General features: G+C 40.8%; 1 protein-coding gene across 8 annotated transcripts in view; it reads left to right on the top strand.

The window, feature by feature from the left end:
* Positions 1-19902, top strand: part of PPP4R4 (protein phosphatase 4 regulatory subunit 4) — a 417794-nt gene that overhangs the window by 109565 nt on the left and 288327 nt on the right. For 5 of the 8 annotated variants that reach the window (XM_033953260.1, XM_033953256.1, XM_033953258.1 and 2 more), the window contains 2 exons: positions 115-188; positions 18139-18312. In XM_033953260.1, coding sequence (XP_033809151.1) covers positions 115-188; positions 18139-18312 — 248 coding nt within the window. The remainder of the gene's footprint in view (positions 1-114; positions 189-18138; positions 18313-19902) is intronic. The other 3 variants (XM_033953261.1, XM_033953262.1, XM_033953264.1) reach the window with 1 other exon arrangement.

The following is a 19902-nucleotide window of genomic DNA, read 5'->3' as shown; positions in this document are numbered from 1 at the left end:
TACTGTCTTTGGAGAATATCTGTATTATCCATGTGACTCTTTTCATGAACATTAAGTTCAGTAGAAAAAAAATAATCAAAGAGGAAAAATGCATTGTAATATTTTTTCTGACAGGTGTTAGTAATGCATGGCTGGAAACTCTTCTCTCAGTTATAGAAGTTTTGCCAAAAGAGAATCTCCGACATGAGGTAAGATTTATTTATTTCCAATAGTTTTAATAACAGTATAATAAAATGTCTTACTATAATAAATTATGTGTGTATCTATCTATGTATATATCTATATCTTGATATGTATGTATATATTTGTACATGTGTGCATATGTGAGTGTGTGTGTATATGTTTATCTATGTATGATGGATAAGGACATTAGTGTTATTAGTGTCCCAGAAGCTTAAATATAGCTCCCTTGTGTGCTGTATTTACATCACATATAGTTTCATACTAATGTGCATAATATGACTATATTTGAAGACTTTGTGAACTGATGTTAAATTACATGTGTGAATAAAATGTTTTTTTGTAACATCCCAGAGTTATTTGAAATGCAGAATCTCTTATTTAATGCATGATGTTTTATGTGTGGAAACTGGTTCTTTATGATAGAAGTTCTCAAATCAATATACAGGATACTCCCATACAGTCAGGTTTTTAGGATATCCATAATGAATATGCAAGAGAGAGCTTCTCAGACACTACCTTCATTATAGTACATGCACATATATTTCATGCTTGCGTGTTGTAGATATAGAAACATGAAGGGAGATACCCTGAAAACCCAACCGGTTAGGGGTATTCTGAGGATTAGGTTGAGCGTCAGTGTCTTACGTATGTAACCAGTTTTAACTGTTCTCCTCTTCATGGAGATCAGGAGCCATTTGACAGCCAATGTTCCAAAGTGTGATCCAAGGTGAGGGACTAGTTTATGTGCAGGATGTGTCCAAGCTGAAACCTTCATGAAAGAAGTGGAGCACTTAGAAAGGAGGTTTCAAGGCTGAAAAGCATCTGTGACAACCAGAAGCACATCAGTGAAATGCTCTTTGAGTCATCAAGGATCTCCAGCAGAGGGGAAGAAGCTATGCTTAAAGAGGAGAACTGGACACAGATCACCAGATTGCAGAACTGATACTCCAGCTCCTTCTTCCTTTGAAGTGAAAAATTGGTATTCGGCCCTGGAAGTGGAGGAAGTGATAACATTCCAGGAATACAAGGAACCAAAGCTCAAAAACCCAAAGTTGTTGGATCAGTAGCCACTAGGAAGTGAATCATAATAATAATAATAATTTTATTTTTATATACCGCCAAAGCCATGAAAAGTTCAAGGCGATTTACAACAAGAAGCGCTGGACAATCAGCGAAGATGTCAACAATTCAAAGAGATCTATACAATCTTATATAATGGAAGTAGAAAGCTATAAAGTTCTTAAGGTTAATGGTTGAATTTGCAGTGCTATGGAATTCTTAGTTTACAAATCGCTTGAACAAACTCGTTTTTATCAATTTTCTAAAATTGAGATAGGTTGAGGAGTGTGAGATAATGTTACTCAGCCAATCGTTCCATTTGCCTGCCTGGAAGGCGAGGGTTCTGGGCAGGAATCTTTTATAGTGGCAGGCCTTTATTGTTGGGTAGGTGAACAGATGTATTCTTCATGTGGGCCTAATAGAACTTGCCAGATTAAATTGGGAAACTAGTTTAGTGGGGGCCAGACCAAGTATTGATTTATAACACAGACAAGAGAACTTGAACAGAATTCGCACCTCCAGGGGAAGCCAATGGAGTTTTTGGTAATAGGGGCTTATGTGATCCCATTTCTTCAGCCTAAAGATCAGTCGAACTGCTGTATTTTGAATGACTCTTGAGTCTTAGAATGGTTTTTTTGAAGGCTCCCAAGTAAATTATGTCGCAATAATCGAGCATGCTTAAGATGGAAGATTGAACCAGTAGGCGGAAAGATACTGCATCAAAGTATTTTCTGATGGTTCTGAGTTTCCAAAGTAACGAAAAGCATTTTTTAACCAGTAAATCTGTATGAGCATTTAAAGTAAGGTGGCGGTCCAGAGTCACTCCCAGACAGAGGTGTCCATCTTCTAGAGAGACATGATGTCCTAGGAGGTGTAATATCTGCCTGGTGCTAAGATTTGAGAAGATAGGGAGAGTTGGTTGAGACTCGTCAAGTCTATTGACTATCAACCTATGCTGCTCATCTATGCGGGCACAAAATGATACTGCTAGGTATCCCACCAACTGTTTCAAAAGTGACTTATAATGGATCTAGGAGAAAGGGTGAAACGGATAGGTGTACAGATTGTAGTCTTGTTAATCCTCCTTTAAAGTACAAGGGCATTTCTACAACAATATGTATAGTGGTCCTGAACTAAAGGGTCTTGTATCTGAACCCATAGAAAATTGTCAATCATGTTTTCAACTCCGCCTTCTTCCCAGGGAGCTGCTCCTGCCCCCTCAGTTTGTTTTCTGCAAGCAAGTTGTTCAGATTCGTTTCTAATCTGCTCTGTGATTTCTTTACTTATTGGGTATTTTTTCTCAGTATTTGTTTGGAGGCTCGGTGCCCAGAGGTTTCCACTTGTTGGGACCTCTACCTGGGAGAAGACACAGATTTGTGCTGCAGAAGTCTTTTGCTAGCAGGATCAGCCCCTCGGGAACACTTAGCTAGCTAGCCTGTGGGTATGTTTTTTTATGGTTCAGGAGCCATCTCTTGCATAACTGCTCACATGATTTAGTCAGGAGCTTGAGTGCAAGCTGTTTGGGCTCCTTCTTAGCTCGGCTGAGATTAATAGTGGGCTGGCTTCATCCCCCCTGCGTGATGAGATTTTCTGGGTGTTGAGGTTCAGTCCAACCTTGCTCCGACTGGCAGCCCGAAGACCAGGTTCATCCAACGAATCTGAGACAGATCTCTTCTCTATTTGTTCCAGCTGAGTTCCTATGCTGAAGCAGGCAGGCATCACATGTCAAAATGAGTTGGGGGAAAATTGGGGAGGGTCTTCAAAAGGCAATTTTGAAGGTTTCTGCAACCAGAGCCTAGGTTCCCCTCCTCTAAAACCCCTTTCCCTGTGTTGTTTGTCCATCAGGAAAGTCTTCAAGGGCTATTTCTTGTGTGATTTTCCTGGCAGCAGCCATTTTGGATTTTAAACAATCTTTTTCTCATGCCTCCATCTGCCTCAAAACTCCTCGATTTTCCTTAAAATCAACAGGGATAGATTCCTCAGGCCTTTTTACCCATATATCATGCCAGGTTTATGATGGATAGCCAGCCGAGGAGCATCCATGTCTCAAGTGCAGCAGAGTGCATGGGGGGAGGGATGGGAACCTCGGGCTCAGAGCCTCCTTCGAGTCTTCCAAAGCTGGGGATCCACAGGAGGCATGTTCCCAGGGGAAGAGACCTTTTCCAGGTGCATTGGCCAAATGCAAACACGTGGGGACCGTGGAGCCCAGGTGGACCGGCAGGGGTTGAGGGGGAGGTGCCCCTGCCTGGGTCCTTGAGACCCCCAATACAAGGGATTACCCCAGATTTTGTGAGCTTTATGTTGAATGCCTATTTGAACAGCCAAGGGTCTTCAGTGTCTGCTCACAGTGCTCCAGAGGCAGTGGCGCAGGGGAACTCCCTTCAGCAGGCATCCTAGCCAGTCGAGGACACAGGCTTGGACCAAGAGGTTTAGTCTGGACGGATGGAAATCCCGATTCTATGCCATTGTTGTCCCAGGATGAAGTTTCACTGGCAGAGTCTGGCCCAGTGCAGGAAAGTAACTGTTCAGAAGCGGCATTGGTCTTGTACTAGTAGGATAACCCTATGGCGTGCCGGATTTTCAAAGCCTTTGCACTTTCCAGCATTATTTCTGCCTTGCTGAGAGCTGAAGCTGGAAGTTCCTCCAGCTCCTTTATCTCAGTGCTCAGTTATGAGCAGCTCTGTCACTTAGCATGCTTTCCTTCACATCCAGACATAACTAAGTTGGTCATGGATTACTGGGAGTCTCTAGAGGGGGGGTCCCTATGGATGGCTAAGGCTATGTCCAAGCTTTACCTGATGGCTTTACTTGATGGTTTTACCTGATGGCAGCTATTTGTTCAGTTCTAGGTGAATTCACTGTTGGCACAAATCACCAAACTCACCTCCCTGCCTTGTAAGGGTGGTGTTATTTTAAAGGATTTGTAGGATCGTAAAGTGGACTTGCTCTTCATGCAGCAATTTGAAGCTTTAACCTTAGGAATTAAGGTGGCAGCTGTTGACTTCCTTTGTGGCACATGTTTGCCACACATGTCTGTCTTGAGCATCAGTTCCTGAGGTTAACGACAATCCCCAAATGCTCCTAGCTGGGGTAAATTATATATCGGATACTCTGTATGATCTCATCAGAGTTATGAACAAGGCATCAGCCTATGTGATCTCCTCTCAGTGGATACTCTGGATCAGATTGTGGGTAGGAGATTCTGCTTCTAAAGTTACACTGAGCAGACTCCCCTTTAAAGGGCATACTATTTGTCAAAGGTCTGGATGACCTGATGTCAAGCTTTGTGGACTGTCGCCCCAAGGCATTACTAGATAGTAGACCCTGCATAGCTTGGGGTCCAGAAAGGGGTAATTTTTGAGGTTCTTGAAGATTCAGTTCTTTTGCAGCAAGCCAAGTGATACAACTGTCCTTTCAGGGATCATGTCTGAGGTCTAGTGGAGACAGAAGACAGCAGGCTTCAGACTCTCTCTTCTCCCCATCCTCTAAGAAATCACATTGATGCCAGGTCAGGAATCAAGCTTCCACAGATAGGGGGCAAGCTGTCAGCCTTCTGGTCATTCTGGGCTCATATTGGCGCATACCGCTGTATCTTGGAAGTTGTTCAGTGCAGTTACAAAATCAAGTTCGGTGCCCCCCTGCCCAGATCACTTTGTAGATTTTCTGGATGCCTTACTGGAGAGAGCCCTCAGAGTCAGGACAATGGTGCAAAGGCTGCTGGATCTTTGTGCCATTGAACTGGTCTCAGATGCCAAATTGGGCTTGGGCAGATACTCCATATATGTATGCATGTATGTTTAATTTATTTGATATACTGCTTTACTGTACAATTATTGTCAGATCAAGGTGGTTAACACTAGGTGCTTAAAAACTTCCCTATCTGTCCAAAAAATGCTCACAATCTAACTAAAGCACCATATCAAATGTGCAAATGAAAGGCTCAGCTGGAGAACAGTTTTAGACCTCAAGTCTGTCAATGCAGTTCTGAAGGTGCCACATGGAGACTGTTTGGTCAGTGATAGCAGCAGTGGCACCAGGGTAATTCCTCACTTACCTTGATGACAGAAGCCTATCTCACATTCCCGTTTTCCTGGACCACAGGAGGTATTTGCAGTTCCATGTACAGGATCAGCATTTCCATTTTGGTCTAGCAACAGCATCTTGCACCTTTACCGTAGTGGTGGTGGTGGTGGTGGCAGCACACCTCAAGAAGGCTGGGATCTAAGTGCACCCATACTTGGATGATTGACAAATCAGAGCTTCATCCAAGGAGGAAGGGGAATGAGCAGTTTTGAAAGTGGTACAACTTCTCCAAGACTTGGGATGGATCGTCAGTGTCTGGAGTACCTGGGAGTCTAGTTCGATATGGCTTTGGGACAGCTATTTGTTCCAGAGCCATGTAGATGGAAGTTCAGGAGGCAAGATCTGCTCTAGAGACTATCTCTCATAGCGTGGCACTACCTGCAAGTCTTGGGGTCGATGGCAGCAGCCATAGAGGTGGTCCCTTGGGCGAGAGCGCATGAGACCTCTTCAAGACTCTCACCTCTCTTGCTGGTCTCCTCAGATGGACTCATTTCAGCAATGGCTCCCATGGTTGCTGGTAACAAAGAGCAGCATGTGGTTGTAGCTGTAGCCAATTGCCCTCTCCAGGGGCATGCCTCTTCGCATCTTCTCCTGGCAGAAATTATCAGCTGATGCTAGCCTTTATGGCTGGGAGGGTCATTACAACAGTCACCCAGTGCAGGGCCATTGGACTAGTTCAACAGAAATGGTCCATAAATTGCCTGCAACTCAGAGCCATTTGATTAGTTCTTCAGGCACTGGAGCAATCTCTGGAAGGCGAGGCAGTCAGAGTCTTCTCAGACAATGTGACAGCAGTAGCCTATGCAAAGAGGCACCAGGAGCACTCCATTGTATCTAGAAGCTCATCTCCTCTTCCAGTGGGTGGAAACCCATCTTCAGGCTTTCTTAGCTGTGAATAGAGCGGGAGTAGAAAACTTGCAGGCCAACTTCCTTGGTCGGCAGACACTTGACCCAGGGAATGGTCACTGTCCCCCCTGGTGCCATAATTCAGCAGTGGGGACCTCCATAGATGGATCTGATGGTCTCAGCAATAAACACAAAGATGACTCGCTTTTTCAGCCAAAGTTATGAGACCGGAAGTGAGGGGTTGGATGTGCTGGTCCAACCAGGGCCGGAGAAAGAGCTCTTACACATGTTCCCCCTGTGGCCCATGCTTGGATGAGTCATTTGCAGGATTGGTAGTCTTAGTGGTGCTTCATTGGCCCCAAAGGCCGTGGTATGCAGACCTAGTCCATCTCCAAGGCACCAACGGCCTCAGGCTGCCGGTTCAAGTGGACCTTCTCACTCAGGGTCCAGTTTCTATCATGAATCCAAAACACTGTGAATTTACAGCATGGCTCTGCTAAATAGTGGGACATGCGAGTAGCTATGAGCTCTATATATACTTAGTGCTGGATGCACACGTTTTTGTATCTGTTTTTATAGCAGCTGTTTGAATGTTATAATGTTTATTGTTAATGTTTGTTACAGAGCAGAACAGAATTGTACTGTCAGGGATTTCTCCCCATTTCCCTCTTTCCAGTTATGTCTTTCATTACAGTGCTGCTTGATTGCTTTTGTATGAACTGAGGGGTCAGAAGCTGCTCACTGGGAAGAAGGTGGAGTTGAAAACATGATTGACTGTTTTCTGCAAGCAACTTGTGGGTTCAGATGCAAGACCCTACGGTTCAGGACCACTAGACACATCTACAAGAAAGATTATTATCAATGTAAGAACCTAATTTTTTTTAATGTCATGATGATATTTAAATGTCTCTGTCATATCTCCTTTTTGGAAGTATTTACCATTTTGCCCAGCAGTGATGTCACACTCACCAGTTTACACCTTTCTAGATCACACATGGAGCTTTTTTACAAATTGGCATTATATTAGACACTCTCCAGGTTTCAGCTGTCATTGCATTTTTCCTTATATGTTAACAAATAACTAGTAATAGATTAGAAAAATCAGAAAAAATAACTACTCTCGCCTGAGAATTTAACCCCTGAGTTTTTAACTTCTTAGATTTCAGGTTTGTGCTTTAGAATTGTTTGTACTGTTCACTGTTAAAAATATATTTCTGACGTTTCATGGCAGCTAACATCTAGCAAATAATGAAAATCCAGTGATTTTGCAATGTACTATAAGTAAAAGAGATTGTTGGTACAGGAGGGGATGGGACAGGAAATATTATGATGTAAATTTCAGAATGAAGCTGCATGCAATTCCTGTCATCATGGTATAGGAAGATTGCCAGATTGATGTACAAATCTAGGACACCTGGAAGGGTTGGGGCAGGGTTCCTTCTTCCAGGCAGCTTTCCTTGTAAAAGTTACAATCTGCTCAAATATGAAGTTCCTTTATATCATAAAGTACATTTTTTGAGTTTTCTTACCAGAAAATATTTAGGATCCAGTACAAAAATGTCTTCTTAGATTATATCAGGCATATCCTGCACAGAAGAGAATTAATTATGCACTGAAAAACCAGATCAACTGAAAAAAATCTAGCTTTTCCCAGCATGTAAATAACTATGTGGGAAATACATTCAGGCCTTAAAACTTTGAACCAGGTCCCAGGATATTTTACACAGATGCACCATTACTATTCTGTACCAGACAATAAAAATTTCCCACCTTATATCTTGTTTATTCTTATAGCTCAGTGGCTCTTTCTCATGCTCTCATCTCATCTGTTCCTTTTTTTTTTTTTTATAAATTCTTCCTCTCTGACCACCACCTCTCTGTTTCAGCTTTGTCTGTTTTGATTCCTTCATCAATGGATATTTTAATACAATATTTAAGTTTTTCTTCTTCCTAAATCTTTCTTTTTCTTCTGATTCTGTTCCCTTTTCATATTTTCCTAACTCTCCTTCTTTTTGTCTCGGTTCATGAACTCTGTTTCTGATTCCCCATTTCAGAATTTTCATCATCACCTGCTCTCTCTCCATTTTCACTTCCACATTACAGTTCCAGAGCTGCTTCCCTTTGTCCCAGTGCAATCACTTCTCTCTCCTTTTTGTTTCTATATTGCCTCATCCTTTCCCAGTTCCATCACTCTTGCCCATCATTCTCTGACCCTCCACTCGCATGTTCCAGTGTCCATGTTTCATCATCTTCTCCCCAATTCAGTTATACCTTCTTAAGTCACCTTGTTCAATGCCCTTCCTTCCATCCTAGTTCCATCCCCCCTCCTCCAGCTACTCCCTCACTATTTTCAGTGCTCTCTCTTTTCCCTGTTCTATTGCCCCGTTCCTGGTTCTACTGCCCCTTCCTTTACCCTTGATACTCTCCCCAGCTCTTTTACCCTTCCTCTACTCAATCCTGCACTGCCCCATCAGCGTCACTATGGTGTTCACTTCATCTTTCTGCCTCAGCCATCATTACTACCTCCTGTTTGCTTGAAGAAAGGAAGTGGGTGGAAGTAGCTGCTTATTTTTGGCTCAAATTCTTCCAAGATGTGCTCTGTCCCTCCATTTATGCTGGCAGCAGGAACAGTACTTAACAACATGTCAGCTTCCTCTGCTGTGGTGAATCAGTCTTGCAAAAGGTACAACCACGTGACTCTTATAAGACTGACCCAGCACGGCAGAAAAAACTGACCTCTTCTGATGCTGGCATGGAGGAGAGGGCTGATTGTTCTGTCTTGGAGAAGCAAGTAGAATGACCCAGTTCTGGTTCACAGGCTACTGCATGAACTACTAGGCTACTCATTACTGAGTCATGGATAATCCCCCAAAATCAGAGATGTCTGGTAATTCTACTATAATCATTTCAGCACATTTTATGAGGAACTAATGCCCGGTGCTGTTTTATTTTTTTTTTATTTGTTAAAGTGTTTGTAAACAGAAAACCATTATAACGTTTGGTATTGCAGGATTATACCATATAAAACAATTCTGATGATAGGTGTCATTGTTGAGGATACGTTGAAACCCTCAGCTCAATGTGTGGTGGCGGCTAAGAAAGCAAATAGAATGTTAGGAATTATCAGGAAAGGAATGGAAAATAAAGATGAAAATGTTATAATGCTCTTGTATCGCTCTGTGGTATGGCAGCAACTTGAATACTGTGTGCAATTCTGGTCACTGTATCTTAAAAAAGATATAGCGGAATTAGAAAAAGTACGGGTAAAAGGAAAATACTAAAAGGTTTGGGACGACTTCCCTATGAGGAGAGGTTAAAGAGGACCTGGGACCTGGACCTGGCCAAAGTTGAAACAGGATACTGATGGACCTTCAGTCTGTCCCAGTATGGCAATTCTTATCTTCTTATGGTAATGCAAAGGAATGCAGTTGTGTTTACTTTGATGTCCACAGCACTAACATCCTGCTTTATATGTGTTTTTGTTGTAGCTGTAACGTTTCTCTTGCATAGTTTTTGTGTTGAATTTTCTTGTCTATCTACCTAGCTTTATCCCTACAAAGATCTGTATTACTTAACATTTGTGTCCAGGGCAGGATTAATTTGTCGAGGGCCCCTAGGCACACAAGTACACTGGGCCCCTTGTCCCACCCCACCCCACCATGCGCCCAGGCGGAAACAGGAAGCTGTGTCAGAGGGAAGTTTTGGGCAAGCAGCACCGCTTGCACAATTACAGTTCATGTTGCCTTTCTTACCCACGTTGCTTACTTGTCTTACTTTCCGTCGTTGGGGGGAAGGGGGGGCCATGTTGCCGATCGGGGTGGGGCCCGCGTTGCCGATCAAGGGGGGCCCGTGTTGCTAATCGATGCTGGAGGGGCCCATCGCTGTTTGGAAAAAACATTGTTGATGCCCTCCTTCATCGGGCTACCCTGACCATTTCAGGCCCTAGGCACGGGCCTACTTGATCTATTGGTTAATCCTGCCCCGTTTGTGTCTATAGTTATCTTCATAATTATAGCTAATCTGTGAGAGAGGAAGGGATAGTTGGTACTGATATGATCTTTTTTTCCATTGTGTCCATATCAGATCAGTCAAGAATTAATATGCTATGTCCGTTAACTAGTGGATGGAGACAGGGAAAATGTAGTACCCTTAAGGATATTGTGCAGCTATAGAGTGCTCAACATTTTCTCTATTTCCATATGGTGAATGGACTATGCAGGTCCTAGTCGGTTTTTGTCAGACAGCTCTTGACCCAGCTATTAACTGTTAGTAGAACATGGGTTCCTCTTGAAAAAGATTATGCTCCTTTTAAGTATGCTGAAGATTTTCTGGAGCTGGAGTGACACTATGAGGTTTTGGATCCTTCTCCCACCCTTCTTGTCCTATAGTTTGAAGATATTAGATTCTGTTATTATTCAACCTTACTTCTGGATAAAATTAATGAATTGTTTGCTGACAAGGTACTTTAGTGTACTTTTGCTTTACACCAATACCAAGTTCTCATCATGCTTGCTGTGAAATAAATTATGCCTTCTATGGTTGGTGTTTGTTAACCAGGAAGCTTTCCATATCCTTCTTAGCTTACTAAATTTGCCTTATATACCCAAGTTGCCTTGTATTCTTGTGGTGAATTTTTTTTCAAGTTTGTTAATTCCAGCAGTGAGTTTTTATATGTGTGTTTCAAGGTTGGCAGGGAGTCTTTCTTGCTCTAAGGTCCCTTCACACTCCCAGCAGTTTGCCTGCCTTATTGTCATCAGCTTATTTGTCTAAAGTGTTGAATTATTCAGAGCCATTCCTTGTGGGAGCTTGCTGGTTTCATGGCTCATTTTAGAGCTCATTCTGGTGTTGTCTTTGTCTCAGTCAGATAGGGGATTTAGCATGTAGGAAGAGGTTTTTTTCCTGTCTCTCTTGATCCTCTGTTTTCTTGTGCATTTCAAGTTTTAGAATCTAATCTAATTTTGTGTCTCTTATAAGCTAGAGGAATTTCTTCTCTTGGGGACCACTTGAAATTTTCTTCTTCCTAAGCTGAACAAGTCAGATGCTTTCTTTTCATATGTACGATACAATCACCTCTATTGCCATCTCAATACAAGTACAGTACAGAATCTGTACTCTCTTCCCTTCTCAGGAAGGTGGCTCCATTAAAAAAAAAACAACCAACTAATTAAAAAGTGGTATTTAGCATAGTTATCTCAGGTTACAGAGGTGCAAACTGAGGAAGTCCTCTGTTCAGTTATTTAGCTCTGCTGGGAAACTCAGCTTTATAGCACAGTTATAGGATATAAACAGGGTGGAGTCGGTCCAAAGGAAGACTACTAAAAATGATCAGTGGTTTATGTCATAGGTGTACGGGAACAGACTCAGAGATCTCAATATGTATACTTTGGAGAAAAGGTGGGAGATATGATAGAGAAGTTTAAATAACTACTTGGCATAAATACACATGAGGCGAGACTTTCAATTGAAAGGAAACTCAAGAGTGAGAGGGCATGGGATGAAGTTAAGAGGAGATAGGCTCAGGAGTAATCTAAGGAAATACTTTTTTACAGAAAGGGTGGTGGTTGTGTGGAGTAGTCTCCCAGTAGAGGTGGTAGAGACATTGACTGTGTCTGAATTCAAGAAAGCATGGGACAAGCATGTGGGATTTCTTAGGGAGAGGAGGAGATAGTGGATGCTGCAGATGGGCAGACTGGATGGGCCATTTAGCTTTTATCTGCCATCATGTTCCTGTGAGTTGATTCTTGCCAGAACTTTGGATATTAGTCATGTTGCACTCAGGCTATAGAAATCGGCTGTATTTTAATTTTGAAGGACTTCAGGCTAAATACTGGAGAACTCGGCTGTATTTTAATTTTGAAGGACTTCAGGCTAAATATTGGAGAACTCGGTTGTATTTCAAGACTAAGGTGGTCATCTACAGCTCTGTCTATATCCTCGGATTAGAGAAAACAAGACAGGGTGTTATAATCTCTGGATGTGCACAGGCTTTTGCTGAGGTATTTGGATGAATTTTGGTTGTCAGATCATCTGTTTGTCCTGGCTAGAGTGACAGAAAGGGTCAGCTGGCAACGAAGGCATAGATTTCCAGATGAATTTGAATGGACATTTCTTCTGTCTGTATTGGAGCTGGGAAATGTCCTCCTATTTCGCTGAAGGCCCACTCCTTGTGAGGCATTGCTTCCTCATGGGTGGTGTCTTTGGTGGTTTCCCCAGAAGAGATTTGTAGAGCCACCACTTGGTATTCTCTATTCACATTCACGAAGTTTTACAGAATAGATGTGGTGGCCAAACTGAATTTCACATTTGGATCATCGATTCTTGTAGCAGGCTCATCGGGCCCACCCTAAGTTTGAGCGACTGCTCTGTTATTTCCTGAAGGTTCAGGAATAGAGTGTGGTTGTACAAGAAGAAAAGATTAGGTTCTTATCTCGTTAATCTTCTTTCTTGTAAACCCATACTCTGTTTTTAAAGCCTGCACTGGGAAATGTTGAGTCACATTCTGTCAACTTCAATAAGTACTCGTAATTTGGACTTGTTCATTTGTCCAGCCTTATCAAGTATGCAATCTGCAAATAGCATTTTCTTCAATCTAGGGTATCCATATTCAACATGCCCCCCACACTGTTAGTTCAGGTTGAGTTCTAATTGTTGAGTTGTATGATTGCTTATTCTGTTTTCCAAATATTTGATTATTTGTTGTGATGTTTACTAATATGAGCAGACCAGACATGTTTCTCAGGGAGTATCCCTGTACCCCTCCCTCTTCTGTGTCCTCTCCAGGAATGACTGTCTGCCTTGTTACACATTGAGGAATTGGAGGACAGCCCAGAAGTAAGAGAGAAGGAGCAAAAGTATGCAAATGAAGCTTCCTATAAGAGTTCTTGCAAGAGGGATTGACTACCCAAAGGTTCAGGAATAGAGTGTGGGTTTATAAGAAAGAAGATTAACGAGGTAAGAACCAAATCTTTCCTTATTTGCTTATATATCTGGTGCTGAAGATTGTTAAATATAAATCTGTTACTTGTTAGGGTTTTTTTTCCAACTTTATACTTGAATTAAAGATTTTTTTGAATTTTTTGTATTAACCTCCTCCTATCGTGTGTCCCGGATGACGGGACATTCCAAAAATGACAGACAGTGGATAAACGGTCTGTATGGACTAATAAAAAGCCAGGAACACAAAATATTTGAATTTACAGACTTATGACTTATTTACATTATGTTTACAATAGCCGTAAATGATAATGGTGAATAATACAAAACTTTGCTAAAATAATTACGATTGGAACCAGCGTAACGTAAAATTTATTACGATAGGAAAAGGTTAAATTATTTTTGAAGCCCCATAATAATTACTACTACTAATACCGTATTTTCACGCATATAACGCGCGCATTATACACGATTTTACAAACCGTGCATAACCATGCGCATTATACGTGTGAGCGCTTTGTACAAATTTTTTTTTTCATTCTGATCCGGCATTCCCCCTGCGAACCGGCATCCTCCCCCCCCCCCCCGCTCGCGTCACCCCCCGTCCCCCACGATCCTACATCCCCCCCAGCACCGCAAAGACAACTCTTACCCGATTGGGCACCGGCATCTGCACCAGCACCAATGCACAGGATGTGCCAGTGCCAGTGCCCGAAGATCCTCCCTCGTTGGGCTGGGCTGGGCTGGGCGGTGCGAGAGAGATCCTCCTTCTTCCTGTGCTGGGCTGGACTAGGCTTTGAGCATTTGCGCATGCTCAAAGTCTTCTGGCCTCGCTCTCTCCGAGATAATCTCGGAGAGAGCGAGACCAAAAGGCTTTGAGCATGGTCCTCCAGAGGCTCTTTAGGCATCAAAACTGCTTCAGCAATGTCTTTTGTCACATGCACCTGTCTCTCTTGACTGCGCACACTGGAGAGTGAGGCTGTGGATCCTCCTCAACTTCTTTTGGCTGGGTCAGATTATATTGCTGATGCTTTGTATGTAATCTTAGGGAAATACTAACTAAGTGGTATTAGTAATCAGTATACAAAAAATATCAAAGAAAACCACTTCAGTGAAGGGGTCTATACTCAGTTGGCTTTTACCAGCTGTTATTAATCATATTTTTTTGTATTTTTTTTATATATAAACATGTTTTTTCAAGCAAGACTGACATATAAGGCCTTTAAAAAAACCATAAAAACTGCCTTATTCAACAGAATTGTCACCTAAAAAAGTATCTTCACCCAACACTACATATGTCCACTCTTGCTTTCAAATCTGAAATGCATAACATTTTTTCTGCTGCCTTTTTAAGATTCTGTTTGCTGTATTTTCACTGCCTGTTGTAAGACTCCGTATGCTGTATCTCTCTGCCTTTTTGTAAGACTCTATATGCTCTTTGTAAGACCCTACATGCTGTATCCCGGACTTTTTTTGTAAGATTCTATATGCTTTTGTAGTAAGTGTCTGTATACTGTATCCCGGATCTCAACACATTGTAACTTCGCTGATTGTCCAGCTCTCTTGGGTGTAAACCGCCTAGAAGTCTCACGACTATGGCGGTATAGAAGAATAAAGTTATTATATAGTTACTATATAGTTGCAATGCAGGAAAAGGCCTCAGAATCAAGGAGTACTACGCTTTGTTGTCACATTGACTTGCACTATCAGCGTAGACACTATGCATATAGCTCCTCCGTACTTCAATCACTGGCCAACACTGTACGTTATGTTCATACTGTTTAATTTTTCTTTCATATCATTTTTATACTTTTCTTAATGCTAACTTGTGACTATTAGATTATCTCATATACTTTTAACTATAGACCGCTTCAGAGATTTGAAAAAAGCCAACAGAACAATACTTATCTTCGGGATTCTGTTTTTTTCAATCTTCTCTTTTATTTTAACTGTGCCGTGTCGGGCTATCGGGGCCAGGGCCAGGGTAGTTACATGCCCCGGAACCAAAGCCAGGGCCATTTACTCTATCAGCTTTACTTACAGTCTGTCAGTACTCTGTCGAAGAATTTCAAACACTGGCAAGATGGCGCCTGCAAGTAATTTATACACTCACAGATGCTTTGTATGACCTTATGCAAGTTTTGTCAAAGTATCAGGTACTCCATCTTTGCTTGCAGGATGCTTTGGATCAGGTGATTCCACTTCCAAGGCTACTTTGGTTAGACTTCCCTTTAAGGAGCAGTTATTGTTTGGCAAATGCCTGAATGACTTCATGGATTCTGTGATGGTGGTGATGATGGATGCCAGCCTTTGGGTCTGGGGAGCCCACTGCAATCCTTTTCCGGGAGTATAGATATTTTTTGGTCTCTATTCTACTTGAGCTCCCTGGGTCATTGAGCCTCTTGACTTTGGCCTTATTGTGCCAATATATTATATCCTGAGTTCCCTTCCCTCACCTCTCCCTTTTTTAGTGCATAAACACAGTGGGATTTTTAAACACATGTGTACATTATTTTATTTAAAGAAACTGCTGTTACTTAGAAACGTGAAAATACCAAAAAATGGTAGTTATTAGTGTTTTCTGAAATTAAAGGGTCCTTTTACTAAGGGCTCCTTTTCTAAGCTGTGATAGCGTTTTTAGCGCACGGCCAGAACTAACACCAGCTCAATGCTAGCATTAAGGTCTAGCATGCGCGGCGATTCAGTACGCGCCAAGTGCGCACTAAAACCGCTATCGCAACTTAGTAAAAGGAGCTCTAAGTTACTTACTGTAGGATATATTCAGGTTTCGTATGGTAATTTTGTCATTTGCATGTACAAACCATGTACTGGAAAATATTTTAAATTTTATTACAGAGGATGTGTGTCTGGGGGTGGAGAGTAGGCATTTCTGTGCTAATCAGTTAATGCATCTACATTACCGCAAGATAAATGATTAATGCAGGATTAGCACCTGAGCCCTTATTGCCTACAAAGTAGGTGTTGATAAGTGCTTGTGTGCTAATTTAATTAAGTATGCAATGGTATGGTAAACTGAAAGGTGTTAGCAAGAAAGTAGGAGCTAGCACTAAGGCTAGAGTACTGTTATTGAGTATGCATTAATGGCAACATTAGCACATGGCCATTAATTGAAAAGATAGAAAACCGGCCATTTTATTCCTACTGTAAAAATGGCCTTAGTGTGCGGGAAAAACCTGCATAAGGATGCACTAAGGCCACTTTATACCGCAGTTTAGTAAAAGGGACGCTCAAGTAAATAAAAATAAAAAATCAAGTTGATTTTGAGTTAGATGGGTTCTAACTCTCAAACAATTTTATTTTAAATATTTTCTATTTTTAGCCTCTTTAACACCAAAGTTGATAAACTGAATTTTATTGTTTGTTTTAGAAATGTGATTAACAGGTACTGGGACCGGCAAATATATGTTTTGGATTTAAAAAACAAACAAACAAAAAACAGGCTTCCAGCAAAATTGTGAAACTTGAAATGTTTTGATTATAATATGGAAATGCCATCAATTAAACCTAAAACTATGGTAACAATAATGGGTATTTCTGTCTTTTCTTATAATGCTATAACTATGGTATTTCTAATGAGAATTTTCAAACTACTAATATAAATTTTCAATTTTTCCAGCAAAATGGTGCCTTTGTGGTAGAATTATTGGGGTTTACCCCTTAAAAAATCTATAATTTGAATAAAAGCAAATTCATTCTTGTTCGTTTTTACTGATTTTAAATTGTAGTAGTCTTCTAATGAAATACAGTTGCTAGATAAATTAAATTCAACCAACTGAATCACCCTGTTGCTCAGTTATGTTGAATTTAAAACTGAGTTTTCTGTATATATATTATGCATTTTACTGTAGAAATGCACTTCATCTTGTACATTGTTTTAATATATGAAATAAATTGTCACCAACTTCTTATACCTTGTTCATTCAGTCTTCCAAAGAGAAAAAATGCACCCTATGTATTCTGGTAGTAAAGAACAAATATGGAAAACTAAGGGCTCCGTTTACTAAGGTGCGCTAGCGTTTTTAGCGCACGCGGCAGATTAGCGCGTGCTACGCAGCTAGAACTAACACCAGCTCAATGCTGGCATTAGCGTCTAGCGCGCGCAGCATTAAGAACATAAGAAATGCCTACGCCGGATCAGACCCTAGGTCCATCTATTCCGGCGACCCGCACACGCGGAGGCCAAGCCAGGTGCTCCCAGTTGGAGACCCTGGTTACCCGTATCCATCAATATGTTTTGCAAGGAGGTATACATCCAACTTATACTTGAAACCCAGAATGGTAGTCTCCGTCACCACCTCATCCGGAAGAGCATTCCAAGCGTCCACCATCCGCTGTGTGAAACAGAACTTCCTGACATTTGTCCTGAGCCTGCTGCCCCTCAGCTTTAGTCCGTGACCTCTTGTCCGTTTCACATTTGACAATGTGAACAACGATGATTCTTGCTCTATTTTGTCGAATCCTTTCAGTATTTTAAAAGTCTCAATCATATCCCCTCGCAGTCTCCTCTTCTCAAGGGTAAACAGTCCCAGTCTTCCTAATCGTTCTTTGTAGCTCAAATTTTCCATACCTTTTACTAGTTTCGTGGCTCGCCTCTGCACCCTTTCCGCTTGTTAATGCCCTAACGCAACTTAATAAAAGGAGCCCTAAGTCAAGACTGTAAAGTTTTAATAAGGCAACTGTGTTGATTTTTTAAATACTTTTTAGATTTATTATATTTTGCTTTATTTAAAGCATTATAGTTTTGATACCATTTTCAACATTTGTTCTCCGTGGGTTATACAAGGTGCCTTTCCACATTAGAATATGAAATAACCTGGGAAATTGGTAAATACTTGAAATTATGTAATGGAATATTACCAGTCTTGTTGTCTTGTGCAGCATGTTCACCCTTCACTCTCAGAGCTGTCTGAAATCTTCACTTCTGTTAAATGTTTTTAAATTCCCAAACATTTACATTGTGGGCCTGATTTTGTTTTATATTTTTACCCATTTTCTCCCTTTTCCCCTCCCCAGGATGATTGCACAGGTGACGTAGGTCCCGCTGCTGAACCATTCAGTGCTGCTCTTCAACTAGCAGGGATTGCCCCTGCAGTGGCAGTCGTCCTCCCTCTCCGCCCCGGGACCCAGATGCATCATTTCCGTGGCATGCCCATTCCCCGTCGGCCCCAATGGACAGGAGACTCGAATGTGAGTCTCCTGCACCATAGTACATAGCACTGTGGCAAAGCTGAAGGCCAGCTCTGTGGGCATGGTCCCTTAAAAAATAGGAGAAACCCCTTTATAAATCAGACCCCGTGAGGTTAGTTTCAAAAGGTGGGACTCATCTAAAGCAGTGAAAAATCTCTTTTAATTCATATACTGGTTTACATTATTACAATATCATTATTTAAAATCAAAATATCTGCATTGGAACCTATAATCTTAATTAAATAAAAAGATGAGGCTGCTTAAATTTGGGTTTTGTTGACAGTATGGGAAACATGATAGCATGCTCTCAATGTGGAAAACAAAACGGCAAAGGAGACTCTGTTGTTCAGTGTCTTTTATTATATGTCAAGATTCGACATGATCATGTTTCAGCCCAAAAAGGGCCTCCCTCAGGAGTCTAAATCAACATGTATAAAAATTAGCAGTAAATGTAAACATATTAAAATATGACATAAATAAACATCAAAAACATTCATATCCTAAAATATATTATGAAATAAAATAATTTTTGATCATGATTAAAAAAAAGTAATAATGATCATGATAAAAATAATTGTTGGTGTAAACTATAAAAACTGGACTAAAATATGCAGTTATGACTAAGAACATTACAAAATAATGTCACACATGGATTAATATAACATTCAAAAGTGAGAATATTTCATAATATATTTTAGAATATGTATGTTTACTTTTAATTTTTATACAATCCGTGCCTAACTATGCCTACCTACTTTTTTGGACTAAGCAACTACTTTTTATAGAATTGTGTTTTTTGAGTTAGGCGCCTAACTTTCAATTAAGTCTGATTAAAACCAATTATGAGGTGTTAAGTGCCAATTATTGGTGCCAATTATGCCTATTAATCAATTAAGTTAGGTGCCTACATTGACTAGGCATTTCAATGTAAGCGTTTAACTTTAGGGGGAACTATACAGAATTTTGCCATTTAAGTGCTTCTATGTTAACTGGGAGCAGGTACCATTTATTATTCTGAATGTTAATTCGCAACATGCAATAAAAAATTGAGGTAACATAACAAAATTTCTTATATACCGCAGCTACCACGCGGTTCTGTGTGATTAACAAAAATGAAAATACAAGTATACATGGTATAAACATAATTAATTAATTAAAATACTTACCAAACTGATTTATTAAAAGTGTGATGGCGGCCTCCTTTTCATGAATTTCAAATCTTTCCTTTTGTAATATGACTTTTTTAGACAATTCTAACATATATAACATAACTTGGAGGAAGAAACATTTGAGCACACAAAACAAAACAAGGAAATAACATTAAAGGCAAAATGAAATCTGAAGCTCCTTGAGTCCTCAATCTAAGCTAACCAGGGGGAGTAAAAAAATAGGAGACACTTTATAAGAAAATTAGGTTATTACCTTTATAATCTTTCTTGTAGAGGTTTCTAGTGGTCTTGACTACAAGTTGCTTGCAGAATGCTGTCGGTCATCTTTTGAACTCCACCTCCTTCCCAGGAAGCTGTTCCTGCTCCCTTAGTTTGCACAAAAGCAATCAAAAGCATTAGTTTTGAGTTGCTGCACTTAAAA

This window comes from Geotrypetes seraphini, chromosome 7, assembly GCF_902459505.1.
Source record: "Geotrypetes seraphini chromosome 7, aGeoSer1.1, whole genome shotgun sequence".
NCBI lineage: Eukaryota > Metazoa > Chordata > Amphibia > Gymnophiona > Dermophiidae > Geotrypetes > Geotrypetes seraphini.
The sequence above is the reverse complement of the archived record's forward strand: the minus strand, read 5'-3'. Positions and strand labels throughout refer to the sequence as shown.